The sequence below is a fragment of the Brassica napus genome, chromosome A10 (genome assembly GCF_020379485.1).
Source record: "Brassica napus cultivar Da-Ae chromosome A10, Da-Ae, whole genome shotgun sequence".
NCBI lineage: Eukaryota > Viridiplantae > Streptophyta > Magnoliopsida > Brassicales > Brassicaceae > Brassica > Brassica napus.
This window is the reverse complement of record NC_063443.1, coordinates 5,200,840-5,224,485: the sequence shown is the minus strand read 5'-3', so window position 1 is coordinate 5,224,485 and position 23,646 is coordinate 5,200,840. Positions and strand designations below refer to the sequence as shown.

General features: G+C 36.2%; 4 protein-coding genes and 1 long non-coding RNA gene across 6 annotated transcripts; 3 read left to right on the top strand and 2 right to left on the bottom strand.

Moving 5' to 3' along the window:
• The first annotated feature begins 2,700 nt into the window (after positions 1-2,700).
• On the top strand, positions 2,701-4,413 carry LOC106411957 (ras-related protein RABC1). Of its 2 annotated transcripts, none has more exons than XM_013852826.3 (7): positions 2,701-2,846; positions 2,921-3,080; positions 3,155-3,223; positions 3,567-3,632; positions 3,745-3,866; positions 3,934-4,062; positions 4,153-4,413. In XM_013852826.3, exons 2-7 carry the CDS (start codon positions 2,945-2,947, stop codon positions 4,267-4,269), a joined length of 639 nt encoding a protein of 212 aa, XP_013708280.2. In that variant the 5' UTR covers positions 2,701-2,846; positions 2,921-2,944; the 3' UTR covers positions 4,270-4,413. The 2 variants fall into 2 exon arrangements, with proteins under 2 accessions (XP_013708280.2, XP_022549502.2); XM_022693781.2 differs by having other exon boundaries at positions 2,756-2,854.
• A 2,347-nt stretch (positions 4,414-6,760) lies between these two features.
• Positions 6,761-8,648, top strand: LOC106415641 (probable protein phosphatase 2C 11). Its single transcript, XM_013856398.3, has 7 exons — positions 6,761-7,133; positions 7,204-7,445; positions 7,507-7,665; positions 7,751-7,837; positions 7,928-8,019; positions 8,126-8,197; positions 8,318-8,648. The coding sequence occupies exons 1-7, from the start codon at positions 7,084-7,086 to the stop codon at positions 8,444-8,446; spliced, it is 831 nt and encodes a 276-aa protein (XP_013711852.2). The 5' UTR covers positions 6,761-7,083; the 3' UTR covers positions 8,447-8,648.
• A 307-nt stretch (positions 8,649-8,955) lies between these two features.
• LOC106407092 (AAA-ATPase At1g43910) lies at positions 8,956-10,777 on the bottom strand. Its single transcript, XM_013847885.3, has 3 exons — positions 10,280-10,777; positions 9,645-10,215; positions 8,956-9,563 (listed from the first exon to the last, which is right to left on the bottom strand). The coding sequence occupies exons 1-3, from the start codon at positions 10,711-10,713 to the stop codon at positions 9,129-9,131; spliced, it is 1,440 nt and encodes a 479-aa protein (XP_013703339.2). The 5' UTR covers positions 10,714-10,777; the 3' UTR covers positions 8,956-9,128.
• Positions 10,778-10,924: 147 nt separating this feature from the next.
• Positions 10,925-12,213, top strand: LOC106352017. Its single transcript, XR_007317065.1, has 3 exons — positions 10,925-11,415; positions 11,508-11,792; positions 11,892-12,213. It is a non-coding gene; the product is annotated as an uncharacterized LOC106352017 (long non-coding RNA).
• A 6,513-nt stretch (positions 12,214-18,726) lies between these two features.
• On the bottom strand, positions 18,727-20,915 carry LOC106414149 (pentatricopeptide repeat-containing protein At1g43980, mitochondrial). The gene has a single exon (XM_013854857.3). The coding sequence runs from the start codon at positions 20,789-20,791 to the stop codon at positions 18,881-18,883; it is 1,911 nt and encodes a 636-aa protein (XP_013710311.2). The 5' UTR covers positions 20,792-20,915; the 3' UTR covers positions 18,727-18,880.
• Between the last annotated feature and the right edge of the window lie 2,731 nt (positions 20,916-23,646).

Below are 23,646 nucleotides of genomic sequence, written 5' to 3'. Positions count from 1 at the left end.
ACATTGTAATCAAGTCCTTGCAATCTGTCCCGAATCTCTGAGAGGTCCTATTCTCTATTGATGTATACATACTTTCCAAACATAACATACTTCTAAATGGTTAATTGACTAAACAACCCTTCTAATTTAAAGCAATTTGAATCAAACTGAGGTAATCATCTTTACTATGAGTTGTTTACAATTTTTGCTACTTTGAAATTGTCCTTTTACACAATGTGTTATTTAGGGTGAGGCTTGAAATCTGCTGATGTATTCAACCGAAACAATGTTGATCAAGTCTGAGTATTTGGCGGGAGTCATTCAAATGTTAAAAGATGATGTGGCTTATGAAGATTGAATCATTCCAAAGATAACCATCAAATCGAGAGATTTAAGGAAGTAGAATGTTAGATTTGTAGTTATCGTCTAACAAGATCAGATTGCCTAGGGGTATAATAGGTGATGCTGAGTCTTTGATAGATGATACGGTTTTTGGAGAGTTAGAACTTCATGTGTGAGAGAGAGATTGTGTCAATCTAGTTCTTGTAGCTTTAGAAGTTGGTCAGTGTTGATTCACATGTTGCGAAGTCAAGAAAACATGATTAAACAAATTAGGTGTAATTTGTTTAAAGAACTTCTAATAAAAGAATTGTTCAAGATTTGTTGGAGAAAAATTAGATAAAAGACTGAATGGATGGTATACCAAAATGTCTTGGGGGAAAGGAGGTACTCCTGAAGTCAATTGCTATGGCTCTTCCAGTGTATGCGATGTCTTGTTTTCGTCTCACCAAACACCACTGCCAAAAGATTATGAGTGCCATGTCTGGGTTCAGGTGGAATGAGAGTGGAGACAAGAAGAAAATCCATTGGATAGCTTGGGAAAAGCTTTGTGAAGCTAAGGAGAACGGAGGGCTGGGTTTCAGAGACATAGAAGGTTTTAATCAGGCTCTCTTGGCTAAGCAGGCTTGGAAGTTGATGAATGATCCACAAAGTCTACTATCAAGATTATATAAGGGCCGGTATTATGCTAAAACGTCATTCCTTGAAGCAGGGAAGGGTTTCAGGCCATCGTATGCCTGGATAAGTATTGTTTTTGGCAAAGAGCTATTGCAGAAAGGTCTGATCAAATCCATTAGAAACGGTCAGAGCTCCTTGGTCTGGTTAGATAAATGGATTATGGATGAGGATCCTAGGAGGCCAGTTAGTAAGCATATCCTTTTTGATTTGAATCTTAGAGTGCAAGACTTGCTTGATCAGAATAACAGATGGCGCATGGAGATGCTGGTTGAGCTGTTCCCAGAAAATGAAGTAAAGAGGATATTGGACCTTCAAATAGGAGGTAGAGAGGATAAACATATTTGGGCATACACACTGTCAAGAGTGGATATTGGCTATTATCAAACTTGGAAGCCCGTCGCACAACTAACATCACTGCTATGGAACAACAAAGGCTAGCTCTAAAACGGAGGGTGTGGAAGATTGCTACTGTACCGAAGATAAGAATGTTCCTATGGCGAGTGCTTTCGGGTGCGTTGGCGGTGGCTGATAGACTGCAATCCAGAGGTCTGAATGTGCAGAGTACATGTTCCTTATGTCGTAGTGAGCCAGAAACGATCAACCATATGTTGTTTCGTTGTGATAAAGCTCTGGAATTATGGCAGTTAGCGCGATGTCCTCGTCCTCCACAGGATTTATCTTTGAGTCTTGAAGATAACCTGGCCTTTTTGTTTGATTCTATGGAAAACCAGGCTCATGGAGCCTACAATACACGTCATCTTCCCTGGCTGCTACGGAATATATGGAGAAATAGGAACTCGATTATGTTTGCAGAAACACAAAAGTCTCCGGGTTTTTGGGTGAGTAATGCTAAGGAAGAAGCTTTTCTATGGTTTGAAGTACAAGAACAAGCTAAAATTACAGAGAGGCAGAATAGTAGCGCACGGGACAAAGAAAGATGGTGTCCTCCGACGCAAGGTACTGTGAAGTGTAATGTTCATGTGAATTGGAGAAATAAGTCACTGCAATATGGAGGAGCGTGGATGGCGAGGGATCATACTGGTAATGTCTTATTTCATGGACGTGATGCCTTTACTCCCTCGACATTTCGTTTGGCTGCAGAACTTCGAGGCATTATTTGGGTCTTGCAGAGTGCAAATGACCTGCACCTTCATACAGTAAGCATAGCTTCAGACCATTCGGAAACAATAGAGGCGATATCAACACCGGTCTTGGCCTCGTTTCCGTTGCTTGTTAGAGAAAATTGAAGCTTTGTGTTGTCTCTTTTCCTCTGTTGCTTTTGAAGTTGAGGGAGCACATGCCAATACAATAGCTCGTGATATTGCTAAGAGTGTGATGAAGGATAAGCGGTTTCAGTCCTATCTCGCTTTAGGAGGACCAGCTTGGCTTCATCAACGTATCACTGCAGAAGTTTCAAGACTAATTCATCTTTCCTTTAAGATTTTGTTTTTGTCGTTTTTATGTTTTGGTGCAGCATTAGGTGTCACCCTATTATCTTTGTAATCTTGGACCATTGTTTCAGATGCTCAAAAAAAAATTCAGTTTACAAATTTTCTCATAAAAAAAGAGGTAAAACATATCGAGAATTTCCAAAAATATCAGAAGTGCTAGAACCACAAACAAAAATGTAAAGTGTGCATTTTTTTTCTAATTTTGCCTAAATAAAATCCACCGTAATACAAACCGTTGAGGAATATTATTGTGGGCCCGCGTCTGTGGAAACTAAAAGCAAGTCGGTAAAAAAAAAAAAAGGCATTTTCTGAGATATCTCCGCTTTGTTCTCTGCTTCGTGTCATTCTTGTCGCAGATCTCGAAGAGCGACCCCCGTGAGTTTCTCATCGATTCCGCAGGTGAAAACGTAAACGATCCTTTTGACTCAAAAGTTTATGTGTTTTTATTGATTTATTTTTTCTTTTGTTGGCAGAGTAAAAAAGGTTCGTGTCTCTCGATGGGTTCTTCGTCGGGGCAACCCGAATTTGATTACTTGTTCAAGGTTCTATTGATCGGAGATTCTGGTGTTGGCAAAAGCTCTCTTTTGCTTAGTTTCACATCCAATACGTTTGATGATCTTTCTCCTACAATCGGTGAGTTTTTCATGTATAAATCATGATCAACCTACGTACCCAATCGGGTTTTGAATATGGATCTGTCTTTCTAGGGGTTGATTTCAAGGTCAAGTATCTTACCATTGGAGAGAAGAAACTGAAGCTTGCGATTTGGGACACAGGTTAGACATCACAATCATCTTGTGTTTTGTCACATCTTATTTGATTCGAGTTTGAGGATTTATTTCATAGGAAAAAAAAAGACAACAACAGTGTGGAATATGATACGTTTAATCTACTTCCATGTATTGTCTTTATCATAGTTGCCTAGCTGTTATGTGACTCTGAAAACTATTAGCCTTGTATTTAGAATGGTTACGAAACTAGATAGTATCCTGCATTTATATTTTTAGGTGGTTGTTCTCTTGTATTTAGAATGGTTACGAGACTGGTAGTCCCTTGTATTTTTCATTCAATATAATTTGTTATCTCTGACCAGTTTTGGGTTATTTTCTGATCACTCAGCTGGGCAAGAGAGATTTAGGACGCTAACAAGTTCGTATTACAGAGGAGCTCAGGGCATCATAATGGGTATGTGAACCAAATAATTTTTTTTATTCTTGATATTTGATCTGCCGGACTGTACTTTATAAAAGCTTTGTTTTTTATCTGTAAGTGACATTTGAAACTTCTTCATATGTAGTATATGATGTTACGCGACGTGATACATTCACCAATCTATCAGATATATGGGCTAAGGAAATCGACCTCTACTCGACCAATCAGGATTGCATCAAAATGCTTGTTGGGAATAAAGTCGACAAGGTAAGAGTTCTCTTTGGTTGTGTTTCTATTATTTTTGGAACTCTTTTGACCTCAGTGTCATCTCCAGGAGAGTGAACGAGCTGTATCTAAAAAAGAAGGCATAGACTTTGCTCGGGAGTACGGATGTTTGTTTCTGGAGTGCAGTGCAAAGACTCGAGTCAATGTTGAGCAATGTTTTGAAGAGCTTGTTCTTAAGGTTAGTAATATCTGCTACCTATCTTCAAGCTTTTTTTTTTGCTGAGGATGGGTATGTTCGTATAAATATTGAACCTTTATTTATCTACAGATTTTGGAAACGCCGAGTCTTACTGCTGAAGGTTCGTCTGGAGGGAAGAAAAACATCTTCAAACAAAACCCAGCACATACCAGCAATGCTTCATCGAGTTACTGCTGCTCGTCTTAGACATGGCTTTACGGTTTATGACACAGACTCCACTCTTGTTTGTCTTCTTGTTCTTGATTGTCTCTCTGTTCCCAAAAAACCTGCAGCATCTTGGATGTAAATCTTAACCCTACTTTCAAAGTTGTGTTCACTGGTTTTCTAATCTGAGATCATCCCATATTATTCAGAAAGAAATGTTAATACTTACTTTCATGCTGAAGAAAGTGTCACAGTTCGGAAGTTTAGTTCAGTTTTAATTTCTCTCGAACGAGCCCGTAGCCAAGACATTGTTAGAATTTAAGACATTATTAAATGGTTTTCTACCATTAACCAGGCTCTACTGGCAACAAATTTCTCAAATGGTTCAATAAGGAGCTCACTCTGGTCGATGCACTATAAAAATACCACCTGGTTAAGATGTTTCCAACGTCAAATTCTTCAAATCTTCCTGAGAAATTATCGGTCTCGACTCCTCGTTGCATGCAGTACAAGAAACTCAACATGTTTGCAGTGACTTTCTTCGGTCTCGACTCCTCGTTGCATGCAGTACAAGAAACTGAAACATGTTTGTAGTGACTTTAACATCCTTAATGTTGATCTCGAAACTTATAAGCAGAGTTTTCCAGAGCGGAGCCATTAGGATGATACTTTACTGATCTGCCAATGGACACTGGTTTCTGCGATCTAAAGCTCTTAGGAATCTCGTTTTTCTTTCAAAAAGTCACATCATCATAGGTGATTTTTGGTGATCTAAAACTAATATGAATCTTGTTTCCAAAAGAATTATCTAACATTATTTACAAAGTAATTTCACACATGTGCTTTCTACAATCACTTTCACTAAAAAAAATATATGATATGGCATATTAAAAATGATGACATGGCTTATGGCTATATACGACATGGGCAATTTCATTTAATATTGATTTCTATTTTTTTTAACTTTTAAAAATATGATTATAACTCATACATCATCATTAAAATAAATCTATTCAAATCTAAATTAAATAATGCAATAATAGAAATATAAATATTTTACAATTTCAAAATATTATTTAAGTGTACTTTATCATATGAATTTAATTACTAAACAATATTTTCAAAATTTTATACAATATTTTCTAAGAATAATAAAATATTAATTGTAATACCATTTATTTCCTTTTGATATCTACCCATTCTAGAAATTCTGTTCAGATTTATTTATATTTTTGATAATTATACAGCTTTATATTCTTTTTAAAAAGGCGATCCACTGGCGTTCACGCTGCCGCGTGATTTGATCGGAGTTTTCAAGGGCAAACAAGGTTCTGATGGAGATATAAATGATGTGGGAACGGACAAGGATGATGGGGGAATGGACAAGGCTGAGATTCAGCGCTCTCTTGAGTTTTTGAGAGTGGATGGAGGTGACGAAGGTGATGTGTGTGCTGAGATTAGGGTTAATCTCGAAGGAGAAAAGAGGCGCGAGGAGGACAATCCGATGATTCTTTCGGAGTATCGGATAGTCAGTGGCAAAGAGGAGTTGGTTCCAAAAGAGACTACCCCAGTTCGAGAAATGGAAAAGGAGAAGATATCTTATGTGGAGATTGATAATTTTCGGTCCGATTCCGGGTCGGTTCCGGTTTGGGTCTTCGAATCCATGTTAAAATGCCCAGGCCCACCTTCTACTACACCTTCCAATTCCTTATCCTCTGGGACATCAGGGGATCCGACTTCATCCTCACCATCATTCTCTTCTCCAGAGGCAACCGGCTCACCGTTGATTTTAGAACCACCCGCTTCTCCTTCAGTTTCTTCATTAGAGCCCTCCTCTTTCTCTTCATCATCCCCTACATGCTCATTTGGAAGTTCCTGCTCACTTGCGTCTTCTCCCCCTCCTCTTCCGATGGTGATGCTCCACTCGATGAAGTTGGAGCATATTTGCTCGGTTGAGACCCTTCTTTATCAACAGTCGCCGCAGCTTCCACGAGTACATTTATCGGCTCTGAAATAACTCCATATGTCACTGTCGTTGGCTCCCCCATAGTATCTGTCTTCTTTTTCTTCTTTGGATTCTTCTTCTTTGCTTCTTTCGTCGGAACAATCATCGGATTATTCTTCCTCTTATCCCCGTCTTGTTTCAACCATCTCGATTCACCTTTTTGTTCCTTTCGATTCTCTTTTCCGACTAAGAGAAGATTTTGGAAGAAATCGATTTTCTTTTGTGCGAGAGGGAAGTGGAAAACAAAAATTGAAAAAATTAGAGTTTTTTACTTAATTTAATTTGGAAATTTGGGTGAATCGGGAGGGTTTGGGTTTGAAATTCCGTCTCGGTTTTTTTCGGTTTAACAGTAACTAACGGTTTAGATTTGGTTTGAGTCACAGTTCGAATTATGTCCGATTGGAACCGGGTAGAACAAGGTAATACTCGTAAATATCTCAATTTTCATAAAGATTTGTGGTCTTTTACTTACTTTCCGACTTGGACAATATTATTTCTATTCCACGTTTTATAACATGTTTTTGCTGGATTGATTTATGAGATTCAGGGGGCAGACAAGCTCCTGATTGATTAGTTTAATAATAAGAAGAAAAATGAAAAATGAAAAATGAAAAATTAGAAATCGTGCTCGCTGGATTCTATCGAATGCGTCCACCAACCAACGAACCACTCTTTTCTTCTTCTCCTCCGAAACCATAAATTCCTTAATCGTCTTCTTCTTTTCCCTATCTTTCTTCTTCTGGATCTCCCAAACACCAATCCTGAGAGACCCATCTTCTCCGCCATCCCCTTCCTCCGTCGCTCCCCCTCGCGGGGATGCGGAATCCTCCTCCAATCCTCCGCCTGATGCTATGATTTCTTCCAGAGATCCCGACGCTCTTTTCAGCGGCGGCGGAATCAGGTTCCTCCTCTTTAACCTAAATTTAAAATCTTGCTTGTCAATTTTTGATTTCCTTTTCTTGCCGGTGAAGCTTTTTAGCGGGGAATCGGGCTGTGAAGTTCAGTTATGGGTATTCAAGTCTCAAGGGTAAACGAGCGACCATGGAGGATTTCTTCGAGACTAGAATATCTGATGTTGATGGACAAATGGTTGCCTTCTTCGCCGTCTTCGATGGTCACGGTGGTGCAAGAACTGCAGAATATCTTAAAAACAATATTTTCAACAACTTAGTTAATCATGATGAGTTTATCTCAGACACCAAGAAAGCCATTGGTATGTATGTATGTTTGTTTCCCTTTCTTTGCTTTCTCCCTGAGGGTTTCGGTTTTGGCAGGGCAAGTGTTTAAGCAGACGGATGAGGAGTATCTCACTGAAGAGAGAGGACAGCCTAAGAACGCTGGCTCAACCGCATCAACTGCTTTGCTTGTTGGAGATAAGTTAATTGTTGCTAATGTTGGTGATTCTAGAGTTGTAGCGTCTAGAAATGGCTCAGGTTTTTTTTTTTGCCTTCTTTACTCTATAAACCACTAGTTTGATAACAGTTTCCTGTGACTGACGCACTTTTTGTTGTGCTGTAGCTGTTCCACTTTCTAATGATCACAAACCTGATAGATCAGATGAGCGACAGAGGATTGAAGATGCTGGTGGCTTCATCATCTGGGCTGGTAAAAAGTTTCTCATGTTCCCTCTTCTGGCTTTTGCTTTATCTGGTTTGGGACGTTTAGTTATTAATTCCTTTTCTTGGGATACACCAGGAACATGGCGAGTTGGTGGAATTCTTGCGGTGTCCCGGGCGTTTGGAGACAAGCAACTTAAGCCATATGTAATTGCGGAGCCAGAGATTCAGGTACTCAGATTGTTTGTTTGTGTTTTGACTTTCGGATTTCCCTTTTTTCCTGGTTGAAATGCGCTTGTGCTCACTCTCGCACTCTGTTCTATTTTTATCTTCTTAGGAGGAGGATATAAGCACGTTGGAGTTTATTGTTATCGCCAGCGATGGATTGTGGAATGTGTTGTCAAACAAGGTTAGTTTTGAAAGTGCACATTTCTCTTGATGGGTCTCTTTCTAGTAGAAGAAAACAAGCAACTCAGTAACCGCACTCTCAAAACTACCTCTCTTTTTTTTTCTTTTTTTTTTTTTAAAGGATGCCGTGGCAATAGCACGAGACATTTCAGATGCGGAAGTAGCTTCACGAAAGCTTGTTCAAGAAGCATACGCACGGGGTAGCTGCGACAATATCACTTGCATTGTTGTTCGATTTGAGGTTTCTTGAGATAGAACCAAACGCATACATTGTTCTGCTTTGAATGCATCGTCTTCAGCTATGGCCTTCTCTTTCCATGTATTCGTTATATAAACGAAGAAAAAAACAAAACACCATGTTTTAGTAGAAGACTCATGTGATAACCTACTCTTCTGTTTCTAGTACAATTCCTCTTCTTGGAAAGCTCTATATAAGTTCTACTTTAGATTCAGGATATCGGCGCGTGGGCTCTCTTTAGTTGTTCCTTTGTCTACTTGTCGTCTTTTCTCAAATCCTAATGACGTTGGACCGGGCGTCTGTACTGGGGTAAAACCCGTCTCCAACAGGAAATATCATCAAATAAACGGTTTCAAGACACATACGCATGGGGTTACTGCGACCATAATACTTGCATGGTTGTAATTCGATTCAAGGTTTCTTAAAGAAAATTAATGCCATAGTATTTTGTTGTTAATTTTTCTTTTCCAGTGGATTTTTTTCAACCAAACAGTGAGTTATACACAAATGAAAAAGGGATATATACCAACTTATGAGACTCTATGTCCCAAATTTTTCATACATAAACTTGTAGTTCAGCCACAATTTGTCTCATCTTCTCTCAACAAACGATTCTAATTTGCAAAACGAAACTGAAATACAAGATTACTTCAAATTAGTCTTCAAGACATAATCAATAGCACTAGAGATCCACTTAAGTTTCTTCTTCTGGTTCTGCTTCTTTAGTCTCAGCATCTTCAATCTCTCCATCTTCTTCCACTTTGGTATCTTCTTCCTTTTTCATCATCTTTGTTTTCAGGAACTCAAGGAGACCTTTGAGCGCAATGTCAGCGACCTTACTGGCCATAAGTTGCTGTGTGACTTCAGCAGGAGTTGCACTCACTTCAAGGACAAGCTTCTCAATGGGATCAAACAGGGCGTGGTCATCAGTCTTAAGGTACATAGCCACAAGCTTCTTGAACACAAAGGGTGTGCAATTGTCCATGAGAATGTGAACGTCCATCCTTCCCGGCCTCAACAACGCCGGGTCGAGCTTCTCCTTGTGATTCGTTGTGAAAATTATGATCTTTTCTTCTCCGCAACTCGACCAAAGTCCATCCACAAAGTTCAGTAGACCGGACAAGGATATCTGTCCAGAAACAAGAAGATTCATGAGCCAAAGAAAAGAACATTAGGTTATAACAAAACATAGGATGTTTTGTCAACTTACACCAACTTCAAACTTCTTCTTGCCCTTTTGTGGCTCACCATCATCTTCACCGCCATCATCTTTCTTTTTCTTGGTCTGGCGTCTACGAGAAGCATCGGCTCCACAATCAATGTCTTCAATTAGAAGAATTGACCGGTTCTTAGTGGAGGTGAGAATCTCACGCAACTCACCATCATCTCTAACGCTCTGTATCTGAAGATCATATATATGATACTTCATGTGATTTGCTATTGCAGCGACCATAGAGGATTTTCCAGTACCGGGAGGACCGTAAAGAAGATATCCACGTTTCCAGGCACGTCCCACACTCTTGAAGAAGTCCTTTCCTTTAGAGAAAGCATCAAGATCTTCGATCAAGGTGTTCTTCAGTTGCGGCTCAACGGCTAGGGTCTCAAAGGTCGTGTGGTGCTCGAAAATCGCGGATTCCCATTTGGACCGGTCTTGGTTGTAAGTGTAGATCTTGAGATTCTCTCTATGGCTCATTATTTTCTCTGCTGATTTCGCCAAGTACGTGAAGTAATCTGTCATTATCTTCTCACGAAACTCCTTCTTACATGTCAAGTGAAAGTACCTTCAACATCAAACCAACACTGTTAGAACAAAAGAAGAAAGATTAAAGAAAAAAAATAGCCTACCGTTTCTCTGGGAGATACTTCTTTGTCTCAACAGAGTGTAGAGTCCATTCAAGATGAATCCCTTCAAACTCATCAATGATTTTAGTATTCACAGGGATTCCAAGTTTTGGCTCAGCCGCCGGATTCTTAAGATTGCTCGAACCCACGAGGAGTTTGCCGGTGGAGAGTCCGGCAAGACGTGTTGGTAAGTAAACTTCAGCCGCACGGAAAGTCTGGTTCTCCACAAACTCCCAACGTTGCTCGATCACGAACGTGAAATTCGACTGAAAGTAAGATGAGAACAAGTCCATAGCTTTCAGAGCGACGTATTCTCTGATTCGCTTGGGAACAATCTCGTTGAGGATTGTACGAAAGAGCATCGTGATGGCAGAAAAAGATGTGTAGAGAGAGAAAATTGCAGATACAGAAGGAACTTGATTATAGAGGGTCGCCATTTTTATTTTTTTTTGGCTTTGAAGGAAGGTGATGAAGCGCTTTGGTAAAGACAGTGAGATACTTAGACCATCATTAACGCATGTTTTAATGACGCCTCTTAAGGCAAATAAAATAAAAAAATTAATAAAAAAAGAAGAAAAGCATAGACTCGCCTCTTCCGTAAGGCGTAGAAGGCCCGCCTCTTCGTTGCCACGCGTCAAGCATAGAGACGCTCTCTCTTCGGTCTCTCTCTCTTTCTCTCGAAATCTCTCTCGACGAAAGGGATTCGGTTCTCCTTCACGAATCCCATCCTCTTGATCTCTCCAGTATCCCATGGTTCCATCTTATCTTCTTCAAATCTTCTCATCTCTCTGTTTTCCTCGTAGATCCCTCTGTTATCCCTTTCTATCCTTCACGACACGGCTGAGGATCAGGGTTTGGGGCTTTTGCGTGTGAGTGATTGGAAGATGGCTTTGATTATGAGGTTGGGGCTGGAGGTGAAGGAAGGGTTGTTGTTGTGGTGGCTTTCGAGAGGGATGACGGAGAACTTGTTTCGGTGGAAGTGATGAGGACGACACTTGTTGCAGTAGTGTGTTGACTGATAAAGATTTGTTTTTTTTTTCTCTATTGGTTGGGGCAAAGAAGGGTCAGTGATTAAGCAGAAGACAAGTGCTTGTCTCTAGTTATTGATCCAAGTTCACTCAGCTCTCTTGGACTCCTAGGTTGGTTTGTTTGTTGCATTTTGCTATTAAAAAAAGAAAGAACTTTGTGGTTTGATTGTTTTGAAGATCTAAGTATGTGATATCTTCTGCAGGGTGTTTTTTTTACAAAGGACTTCTTACAGATGAGGAATGTGATCATTTCATCAACTTGGCACTATCAATCAATCAATCATCTTCTTGATTATGCTTTTTGTTTGTTTGAGAACTTAGTGATGATGATCATGGAATGTTTTGAGACTGTGTGACTAACGTCAACTACTTTGTTTTTTTAGGCGAAAAGGAAACTTGAGAAGTCAATGGTTGCGGATAATGATTCAGGTGAGAGCGTGGCAAGTGGAGTGCACACTAGTTCTGGAATGTTTCTTTCCAAAAGACAGGTGAGAGCTTCTGTTCTGTAAAGGTTTCAAAATTTTGTTATTTCTTAATTTACATGGAGAATTCATTGAAAAGCTGAGTTTGTTATTTCTTTACAACAGAAGATGAGTTTTGCAGAGAGATAGAGCTTCTCGCCAGGCTGCATCACCGCCATCTAGTTGCTTTGAAAGGCTTTTGTGCTAAGAAGAACGAGAGGTGAACTATTATTACACTTTTGCCTCCTTTCTTTCTCCTCTGCTCATCAAACCTGAGAGTTTCCAGGTTCTTTATCTACAAATATATGGCAAATGAGAGCTTGACGGATCATCTACATTTTATGCTCATGACTCCTAAGTTTTCTTGCTATATTGTAGATTTGACTTCAGAATTTTTGACTTTTTATTTAAGAACCTTTAGTTTAGTTCTTGCATTGGAGCACTAAAATTAATTGTCTCTTAACAAAAGTTTTTAGCTTAACTTTATTATTTAAATATTCATTAAGAGATCCTAATGGGTTTCATGGTTAATGATGCTCTTATGTGCGTATTTATATAGAGTGGTGAACAAGAAAGCTTGCATTTTTAACATTTAAATAAATGAAATTTGTCCTTTTCATCATTTAATGAAAATAGAAAAGAAAATTTTGATTTTTAGGGAAAGTGTAGGAAACTTGGTGGAAAGCTCCGAGCATAGATGACAAAGTGGAAGACGTCATTTACGTCAAGAGAAAAAGACAAGGCGAGTCACATCTCACTTTTAGAAAAATACGTCCACAGATTATAAAACAAATTAACTGATTTTTTTTTCTGTTCCTATCACTATATTTATTTGCTTACAGTTCTAAAATGAATGTATTTACACAAATATCTGTCATTCATCTTTGGTCAAGAGACTGCATTTAATACATTGTAAATTAAATCAATGGCAATAAAAAAATGATTAATATTTGATGTGAGACTACTTGTGGTAATGAACATTAGCATGATATATTTTAAAAACAATCAATATAAGCTCAATATAGAGGCGTGCAATATATTATGTACATAAATATGCTTTTGGAGGGCTTCCAAAAACTTTAAATTTCTTAAGGTACCAAATATAGTCAACATCATGATGGTTTGTGGAGTTTCGAAGATTACAAAATCTAATTGGATCGGCAATGACAAGAAAATGTTTATAACATTTGTAAGTGGCAACAATGATATATTGAAGTGGTATATAGTGGTATAAGATGAGTTTTTAACCAAGATATACGCTTTCAGTTTAAATTCTAGACTCTTAACTATATTAGGAGTTTTATAGTTAAACCGCCCGATTGAGCGTAGGTGCCGTAACCTAATACTCGCAAACCAGTGGTGGAGGGAGAGGAGTAAGGGGGCAGCTGCCCCTTATAAAATGTTCAAATAATTTGCATTTTTATTGATAATTAGAAAATTTCATAGTTTCAATGGTAAAATCTCTTCTAATGCCCTCTATGAATTTATGTTCAAATCTCATGTTGCCCTCTTTTCATCTTTTTCTTCCAAATTTTGTCATTTTATTAGTTTTAATAATAATATCACTTATATTTTCTTTTATTATATATAGTATGCCCCCTATAAAATTCTGGTCTAGCTCCGCCATTGTCGTAAACACTAGACAACAAAACAATCGGGATGCTTGAATTTTTTATTTAAATTTGATATTGTATGTAAAATATGACACGCAAGGAAATAAGTGGAAGCTGACATATGAATGGACTTATATGTACAGCAAAAGAGACTGGTCGGTCTATTTCAAAGAAAATAAAAAGGGGAAATAAATAAACAAGAAAGTACTTGTTGGCGAAGTTACAAAGATTCTGAATGGAGGGTGGCAATTTGTTTGATTCTTTTTTCTTAAAAAATATTATTGAAAGACTAATGTTAAGACTTGAGATGGTCGCGGTGCCAGATGGAAAAAACAATTAGATGAAAAGTTTGAATTAGAAAAGCGATATATATCATCGTGTGACATGAATCTAGTCAAAAAGTATATATAGTGGGTTTCTTTCATATATTAACATTGCTAAGTGTGATTTACTAAAAAGTAATTACATCTAACGATTTAACGATGGTGCTACTTGGCCACTTAAACTGGTTTGTGAGTCAGACATTCAAGAAGAAGAAAATAGTTATATTACAGTATAGATATTTTTTTTCCAGAACAATGCAGTATATTCATGTCCACGACAATTTCACCTATGGAGGAGTAAACTGATTTATTTTGAGGTGAGTATTATACCTGTTATTAACCCAATTGTTGTAAGAAAGCAACTTGAAGGGGACACTACAAATAAACTGCAAAATAATGATAATTAACACAATTGTTGTAAGAAAGCAACATGAAGTAGACACTACAATAAACTGCAAATCCGTAATCGCCTTCAAAGTTTCAGACTTGCAAACCCTCGGGCCTTGTGGCGATGACTCAGCTTTGGTTTCGGGGATCATAAGCCGAGCGGAGGTAACATGATGACTACTGCATCAAACTCATGACGATCGCCTCTTCCTCTCTCTCGGTTTAGAAGATACAACTGGACCTTCCTCCTTAACTGCAAGTGGGCTTGCTATTTCCTCTTGTATGTGTATTTCTTTAAGAGTAAAAATACTGTGTCTTTTTCTTGACAAACTTAAGTCCATCTAAGCTTGTATGTTTTTTATTTTCTTTTTTAAATATGAATGAAAGTCAGCTTACAAAAAAAAAAGAAGTAGACACTACAATAAACTGCGAACTAAACGATGGTTACATTATTAGAAGAAAGAGAAACGATGGTTACATGCATCTTTAGTCTTCGAAGAATTCTAAAATAAGTTGTTGAAGTATTAGCAAATCATGAACAGTTGGTTGGAAGCCGAAGTGGGACATGTGCCCCTAAGAATGCCCCACCTAAATCCAGATTGACCCGTCTAGTAAAAATAATAGAACCATTTGGTGAGAAACCCACCACAATCAACAAGGCTATACTGCAAACGGCTTTCGAAAAATTGGGAAAACGACACATCGGTCGTGAAAACATGACAGAGTAACACGACATTAAACACCTCATGAAAACATGATAGAGTAACAATAGTCACGACCATGATCTCCAAAAAGTAGGAGCAAACGTCAGGCCTAACAACAACTCACGATATCCATAACTGAATGAGCAAATTGGCAATAAAAGATTGACTTCTCTAGAGAAGATGGATACAAAATCCTAAGAAGAAAACCTACAAATCACTACAAACTGTATATTTTTTTACTTATATTCAATAGCTCGTCCCGTAAATGACTTGTCTCTCTTCTTGTATTTGCTAAATTTTTAGTTTTACAAATGATAGGAGTCTCTCCAAACTCCACATTTATATAATTATTTATTTACTTTTTCTAAATCATCCAACATGTAACTTAGGATTCTTCTAATTTACTTCCAAACAAACATAGTATTTTATCTGAAATCTGAAGAACCGAATTGAACGAAAATACCAAATCCAAATCCAGACTGAAACTCACAAATACGTGAATGTTCTTGTTTCTTTAAATACCCATATACTAGGATAAGACATGCGCCTTACGCAAGGTAAATTTATATAAAGATTATTTAAGAAATATCATATGGAAAAAAATAATATTATTGATCGAATGAATATATTTGGCTCTTAAACAATTTTTCAAAATCTTTTTTTTTGTTAATTACATAATTTGTTTACTAATGAATTGACTCCATTTTTGAAAATATTTTAGGTCAGAAAATTATTTATCGCATAAAAATCTAACGTTTAGGCCGAAGAATCTCATGCCTACTATTCGGTTACAATGAAACTATGTCAACTCGGTTTTATATCATGATTTAGTAATTTAAAAGTTAATTATGGTTATGAAAAATTTATGTTCACGTGCCAGTCATATCTATCTTCACTATGTTTCTCCTTTTTGTTTCATTTTGATTATTGCTCGATATAAATATTGATTTTTGAGTTTATTCTCATTTTTTTCTTTTATTTTGGCATGAGATTTAGAAAATATTTAAGATTCAAAATTATTAAAGAGATACATACTTAGATTAAGATCTGCGCCTTGTGCAGAATAAATATTTATTTTATATTTTTCTGCATATTATGAAATAATAAAATAATAATTATATATTAAATAACTAAGAAATCAGTTACTATTATGTAATAAATTGGCTTGCACATATAAATCAAATGACCGCTCTTGTTTAATCGCAATCATTTTAGAATAAATAAGTCAAAACAATCAATCTTATCTATCGTATATGATATATACTTAAATTTAAACGATATGAAGTATACATATATATATATATATATATATATATATATATATATATAAACATAAACACATATTAAAATAAAATTATTTATTTATATGATTTATTATCGTTGTATCTTATTATAGAAAAAAAATTAAACATTGATCACAAAAGTTTATGTGAGACTTTTAATAGTTTTAGTAATTTATACTCGTTTTGAAAAATTCAAAATACAACATATACAAAAAATATAAATTTTTAATATATAATTAATGTAATTGTGTAATTTATTTTAATAGTAAAGAATTAAACAAAAATGATAGAAGACATACATATTATTAGCAAATCTTCATTATTTAAATCATTAATTACTATATATATATCATAATCACATTAGGTAATTTGGTAGGTTTTATTTAAGGAAATAATATATAATAAATAGCTATCTTGGTTTAGTTAATATCATATGATATCATATAGTTGGTATTAAATGTTTCTAGTGAGATATAAAAATTGAATTGGACCAACATGTTTTTCAATATTAATGTGGGACTGACACGTATAACTAATTAAATGTCTAATTGATTGACACATAAGTAAATAGTATTTTTTAATTATTACAAAATTGAAGTTACATCTTTTCAAATGTTCCTCAATTAATATATAAGTGATTTGAAAGGATAACTAATAACCATATAATATACGTTCATAATTACATATTACTAGGTTAAGACCCGCGCCTTGCACGGGATGAACATTATATATATAAATTATTTTATATATTATATGTTTATAACATATTATGATATAATAAATATATATTGAATAATTAAAAAGTCATTATATACTACTTATATAATTAAATTTGTGCGAACATATAAATAAATTTTATAAATCAAAAAAAAAAAATTCTATTTGATATGATATATAATTAAATTTAAATGATAGTAACATATATGTGGTATATTTTAATATTAATATTTATTAGATGATGCTTTTTGCTCATATTTTTTTTTATCATTTATATCTGTTATAGCAAAAAGGCTAATTAGTGATAACAAAATTTTCACTGTGAGATTAATGGTTTAAATAATTTATAATATTTTAAAAACTTAAGTTGTCAATATTTTTCAAAATTTCAATCAAAAAAATGTTCAAAATAAATTTCAAAATTAAGATATTTATGTATTTTTATATGGCATATAGTTTAATTTAAAATGATACATATATTTATATATCTTTTATTTTTGATACTTATTAAATGAGACTTTCAACTTATATTATTTTTTAATTATTTGTATCATGTCATAACAAAAGTTTTAAATCATAGATCACAAAATTTGAATGTGAAACTTTTAACAGTTTTAGTAATTTATACTCGTTTTTAAAAATTCAAAATATAATACTCTCTCCGTTCCTTAATGACAGACTTTCTAAAAAAAAACGTTTGTTTCAGAAAGATGTATTTTTGTGTTTTCTATGAAAAAATTGTAAACTTCAAAAAAATTAATTGTCTTTATTGAATTATTATTGGTTAAAAGTTATTAAAAATATAAAATTACAGAAAACGATACATTTATTATGGTAGTTTAATGTGTGTTTCTTAATATGTGTGAAAATACTAAAAAGTCTATCTTTTAGGAACGGAGGGAATATATAAATAATTTTTTTAATTTTTATTATATGGTTACTATGATTGTTTAATTTATTTTAATAGCTTAAAATGAAACAAATATAATTATAATACACACTTATTTTTATCAAATCTTTATTATTCAAAATCATTAATTGTTATATATACTTTAGCCACATTAGGCAATTCCGTAATCTTATTTAAGGAAATAATGAAGCACATTAATAATGTATTTATTGTGGTTTATAAAAAGCTTATTATATATTTAGATTGACCAACATATTTCTCTAAGGATTCTAAGAATCATTCTAATGATGACATGTGGCTACAAAAAAATGTTGCAATGCTTCTCAAATAATATATAAGGGATTACCAAAAATTCAAATTACCCAATATGTTTCAAATTACTCATTTGGAAGTTTGTTCCAAATTACTGATAAATATATATTATTACCAAAAATTAAAATTACCCAATATGTTCCAAATTACTCATAAATATATATTATTACCAACAAATCAAACTTCCAATTGAATATACCCTTCCAAAGGGGTGTGTATATTAAGTTTTAGGTGATTTGCAACAAAATGACAAATCCAATATTATTCAAAAATAAATTTTAAAATTTCATTTAAAATTTAGTGTTATTAAATTTGACATTTTATAAACTATTCTCAAATCCAGTATTATTGAAAATATTTTAATTTGTGGAGTTTTAAAGTTTTCAAGTGATTTTAGAATGTTTGGGTGAATTTTTTTATTTAAAAATTTTAAATTCAAATCTCATGGTTTTTGGTGATATTCTAGGGTGGTTTAACAAAAAAATCATTTTAATTTCCGCAATTAAGTGAAATCATCTAAAACCTCATTAAAAAACAAATCACTTTAAATTTTAGATTGAATACACCCCCTTCAATGTTTATCTTGAATAAACCGAATCATCTGATATTTTAGTGAATTGATCGGAATTGCCAAAAAACCTGAACCAAATACAATTTTTTGGGGGTATTAGTTGATTTCCAATACTTTTATGAGAACTAAACCAAAAACCCATAGAGCCAAACCAAAACTGACCATAATCTTATAAATACCCTAACTGTTAACAGAATGAGGTATTGAAAATTAGACGAGCTCCACCATTAATTGGAACATCCTAAGGTTAAAAGTATATGAAAAAAACACTCACTAATAATAGTGAGTAATCATGTTAGACAAACTGTTCTGCAGACCTCTGATCATCAGAGTCCCAAGACAGTAATTCCAAGGTTGCCCAAGTATCATGACCTCCATGAATCTGCAACTGGTTAGCCTCAAAGCAGTATACACTGTGCTTTATACCGATCTTGCTTGATCCCTGAGCGCATTTCAGCTTTTGTTTATCCAGGGCGTATCTTATTCTCACCGAGTTCTCCCAGCGCCAAGTCATCTCGTATAACTTAATGAGAACAAGATAAGGAAACGATGACTTTGGTTCAGATTCTAACATTCTTTCTGCTACTCTCTCAGCGAGTCTTGTGTCTCCAATATCAATGGATGCATAGAGAATAGGTTCCCAAATATGAGAGCTTGGTTCAAAAGGCATCTTCTCAGCAATGTCATTTGCTTCATTGATCATACCAACCCTGCACAGCAAATCAACTATACAGGCGTAATGCTCATTCTCGGGATCAACTCCATGAACCTTTTTCATCGAAGAGAATATCTGAATCCCTTGGTTAACAAAGTTAGCATAACAACAAGCTACCAAGACACCCATTAAAGTCACTTTGTCCGGTTTCAGACCTCGGTGGATCAACAATTGACGGAAAATGGCAAGGGACTCATCTGCTCTGCTGTTTCTTGCCAAACCCATTATCACTGTGTTCCAAAATAACAAATCTTTCTCATCAGTTGTTACAAACACTCGCATTGCTGAATCAACCAACCCGGTTTTGAAGTACATCTCCATGAGTGAGGTTGCCACAGGTGTGTCCAGATCAAACCCTAACTTGACAGCCAAAGAATGAACTTGAGCTCCGTGATCTACCATCACGACATTCAGTGAGCTCAAAACGCTACTGAAAGTGAACTTATCCGGCTGAACTCTCTGCCTCATAGCGAGAATAAAAAGCTTAAGAGCCTCTTCTCCAAAACCATGCCACGAATAGCTAGCAATCAAAGAGTTGCACAACACCGAGTCCCATTTCTCCAACTGTCGAAAAAGCTTAACCGCATACTCCAATCTGTTGCATTTGGAAAACATGTCAATCGCAGCTCCTGAAACAACGGCGTTAGAAAGAGACCCCATCTTGATGCAAAGAGCTAGAGCCTGCTCACCCTTGCACAAGTCTTGTAAATCCGAGCAAATAGATACAACTGTCGAGAATGTGTATTCGTCAGGTTGATACCCCATTTCTCTCATTACTCGAAACTGATCCAAAGCTACTTCTTTGTTTCCAGAATCAGAACAACACAAGATCAAAGAGTTCCACGAGATAACATCTCTACCCTCCATTGTTAAAAACACGGATAAAGCATAATCAAAAACTCCTAGCCTTCTATACATATCCATAAGAGAATTCCACACCACCGGACTGGACAAACTTCCACCGCTGCAAATAACATTACCATGAATTTGTTCCCCATGGCGTAGACAAGTAACCAGTGTAGCTAGAGTGGAAAACGTGAACTCCGTTGGCCTAATAACATATCTCTGCATATCCAAGAATGTCCTCATCGCATTTCTCGGATACCCACAAGAAGCAAACCCTGATATCATTGTGTTCCAGCTAACAGCATCCCGTTCAGGCATTTCCTCGAACAGGTAGAGTGCGTGATTGAGATAATCGTTTTTTAACAAACCCTTTAAGCAGACGTTCCATGATATGTTGTTCTTTTCGGGGATAGCCTCAAACAATTGCAAAGCATCGATGACGGAGCTGGATTTGAAGTAGAGCTGAAGACAGCGATTTCCCCAGAAAGTATTGTCTATCAATCCAACTTTCACGAGTTGGGCATGGACGATTCTGGCTAAAGTCGGACATTTTGAGAGCAGCGAACGGTCTACGAGACGCGAAAAGTAGAAAGAGGACGGCATGCAAAGTCCATGAGCTCGTCGTCGTCGGTGCTGTGAGAACATACATGTGCGGAGTTTTTATTTATTTATTTGAATTATCATGGCGGCACTAATTCTCTCAATGTTTAGTGTTTTTTTTTTTTTTTTTTTGTAAATGAAATATATATTTACAACGAAAATCGATTATATTATTCAACATAAGATGGTCTAGAGAGAATAACCAACAAAACTAATATCCCGAGAAAAAAATCCAACGATTCTAGCTAAAAGAATCATCGATTTCATTAAATTTTTTTTTTTTTTTTTTTGAATTAATGTTAAACTCATTCAAAAAAGTCTGTATACATCAAGTGCATCCTCTGTTTCTATAAAGAAAACTCAAGATCAACTACCCTCCCCTTCTTACATATTAGCTTCCTATTTACATTCTAGTAAGAAACCAAAATTGCATCAGTTGCTCCATGCCCTTCACCCTATCCCTTCTCAACAAAGAGATCTTGTTTCTAATTCCTTTCTCAGCCTGTGTTTTTATAGTTGGAAGAGGCAACAGCTTCTCTCCATGCATTAACTTGTTACGCTCTCTCCACACAGCATATAGCGCCGCCTGGAATGCATATCTTATGCAATATCTACTCATCTTCTCCCTTTTCTCATCCGATATAATCACCAGTATCTCAGACCAATCTTTAGTATAAGCAGATCCCAGAATACCTTTAGCAACATACTCCCATAACTGAGAAGAGTAATCACACTCGAAGAATAAATGGCTTCTCGTTTCAGTAGCTTTTTTACACTAAACACAACTTGTGTCTACCCCCTGACTCCATATAGCCACTCTGTCCATAGTAGACAATCTATTCTTTATCGCTAGCCATGCCATGAAAGCAAATTTTGGAGTAGCTTGAGGAAACCAAATACCACATGACCATGCACAATGCGGTTTTCTTTCCCTTAAAATGATCCACGTCTCTCGTGATGAAAACCTCTGTTTGTACCTTGATTTGCCTTTCCAAACATTTATATCTTCCTTCTCAGGATCCAATTTACTAGCAATAATATTTAACTCCCTTTCGATATCATTCAACAAGTCAGTACGATGCCTCCTCCTCCTTCTGACACTTAAAACAGCTTCCTCCAGGGTTGCATTCCTCCTGACCCCCAAGTCAATGATTCCTCTAAGACCCAAAATATCAAAGATAGCACCCCTCACCGACCATGTATCATACCAGAAAGAGACATGTCTGCCATTACCCAACTCTTTTTTATAAAACAGCTTCGCTTCAGTTCTCATTTTTAACATTTTATGCCACATCCAAGATCCATTCACCATTTTCGAGCTTAGTTCCCAAAAGCTTTTTTCCTTTCAGTAAATTTGCTTCAATCCACTTACCCCACAGTGATTCACTCGTAAGCATTCTCCAAATTAGCTTAAGACCATACACCTTGTTTACTTCCTTTAAATCTCTGATACCCAATCCACCCTCACACTTCAGACTACAAATATCTCTCCACGCCACTTTGGCACTCGTTGTTTTGAGACTTGGACCAGACCAGAGAAATGCAGCACAGATTTGCTCCACCTCTTTAATACAAGCGCCAGGAAGCCGAAATACAGCAGACCAAAATTAGCAATGCTCATACGAACAGAATTGATCAATTGTAATCTGCCTGCATAGGATAGAAACCGACAGGTCCAAGAACTGATTTTGCCTCTGATTTTCTCCATTAGAGGTAGATAGTCTTGCTTCCGCATAACTTGGGTCATAAGAGGGAGACCCAAGTATCTCACTGGTAGCTCACCAACAGCAAAGGGGAAATTGGTCAGTACACTTCTTTTCTCAGCCTCTTTTACTCCCGCCATGTATATTGTTGATTTCTCCAAGCTAATACTCAAACCTGACCAACTTTCAAAGTCTTTAAACACTGACAGAGCTCCCTCAATAGATTGCTTCGAACCTTCCACAAACACCATAAGATCATCCGCAAAACACAAATGTGTAAGAGCCAGACTTTTGCAACCTGGATGAAGCGCGAATTTCTTATCTGCCACTGCTCTATCAATCTTCAGTGATAGGACATTCATACACATCACGAAAAGGTAAGGGGATAATGAACAACCCTGACGAAGACCTCTGGAGCTTTGAAAGTAGCCTGCAAGATCCCCATTAACCTGTACCGAGAACCAAGGGCTCGTAATACACAACTTTATCCAATGTATAAACTTCTCCGGAAACCCCCAAGTCCTCAAGCTTTTCAATACAAACTCCCACTGCACTGAATCGAATGCTTTCGATATGTCTATATTCATAACACACCTAGGGGAGATGTTTTCTTTATGATATCCTTTCACCAGCTCAGAGGCAAGCAGTACATTCTCCATAAGAAGTCGTCCTTGCACAAATGCAGACTGCGATTCAGTAATAATTCTTGGAAGAATCTTTTTAAGTCTGTTGGCCAGAATCTTTGAGACAACCTTATATATAACATTGCAGCATGCTATCGGGCGATAATCCTTCATTTCCATCGAGTCTAACTTCTTAGGGATTAAAGCAAGTATAGTTGAGTTTATACCTTTTGGTAGAAACCCAAATCTAAAGACTGATTGTACTGCGATGGTAAAATCACGAGATAGAACCGGCCACGTAGTTTTAAAGAATTCACAAGGATACCCATCTGGTCCAGGAGATTTATTGTTTGGCATTGCAAAAAGAACTTTTCGGATTTCTTCTTCAGAAACTTCTGCTTCCAACTGATCACATTCTTCAGAAGAACATCGAAATTGCAACAGATCCTCCAGTTCCCCCTCAGATGCCCCCTTGTAGTTGACTGGCTTGTGATTCAAAAATTCCTCAAAGAACCGTTCTGCTTCAAGCTTTATCTCAGAATGAGTAGATACCACACTTCCATTCCCCCTTCTA

Bases quoted from the DNA above. Each gene is read 5' to 3' on its own strand.
- LOC106407092 (XM_013847885.3), bottom strand. From the start codon at position 10,713: ATGGCGACCCTCTATAATCAAGTTCCTTCTGTATCTGCAATTTTCTCT. The intron at 10,216-10,279 runs GTAGGCTATTTT...TTGATGTTGAAG, and splicing joins AAGTATCTCCCAGAGAAACG to GTACTTTCACTTGACATGTA. The intron at 9,564-9,644 runs GTAAGTTGACAA...GTTTCTGGACAG, and splicing joins AGAAGAAGTTTGAAGTTGGT to ATATCCTTGTCCGGTCTACT.
- LOC106411957 (XM_013852826.3), top strand. From the start codon at position 2,945: ATGGGTTCTTCGTCGGGGCAACCCGAATTTGATTACTTGTTCAAGGTT. The intron at 3,224-3,566 runs GTTAGACATCAC...CTGATCACTCAG, and splicing joins GCTTGCGATTTGGGACACAG to CTGGGCAAGAGAGATTTAGG. The intron at 3,633-3,744 runs GTATGTGAACCA...CTTCATATGTAG, and splicing joins AGCTCAGGGCATCATAATGG to TATATGATGTTACGCGACGT.
- LOC106414149 (XM_013854857.3), bottom strand. From the start codon at position 20,791: ATGTTCTCACAGCACCGACGACGACGAGCTCATGGACTTTGCATGCCG.
- LOC106415641 (XM_013856398.3), top strand. From the start codon at position 7,084: ATGATTTCTTCCAGAGATCCCGACGCTCTTTTCAGCGGCGGCGGAATC. The intron at 7,446-7,506 runs GTATGTATGTAT...CGGTTTTGGCAG, and splicing joins AGACACCAAGAAAGCCATTG to GGCAAGTGTTTAAGCAGACG. The intron at 8,198-8,317 runs GTTAGTTTTGAA...TTTTTTTTAAAG, and splicing joins GGAATGTGTTGTCAAACAAG to GATGCCGTGGCAATAGCACG.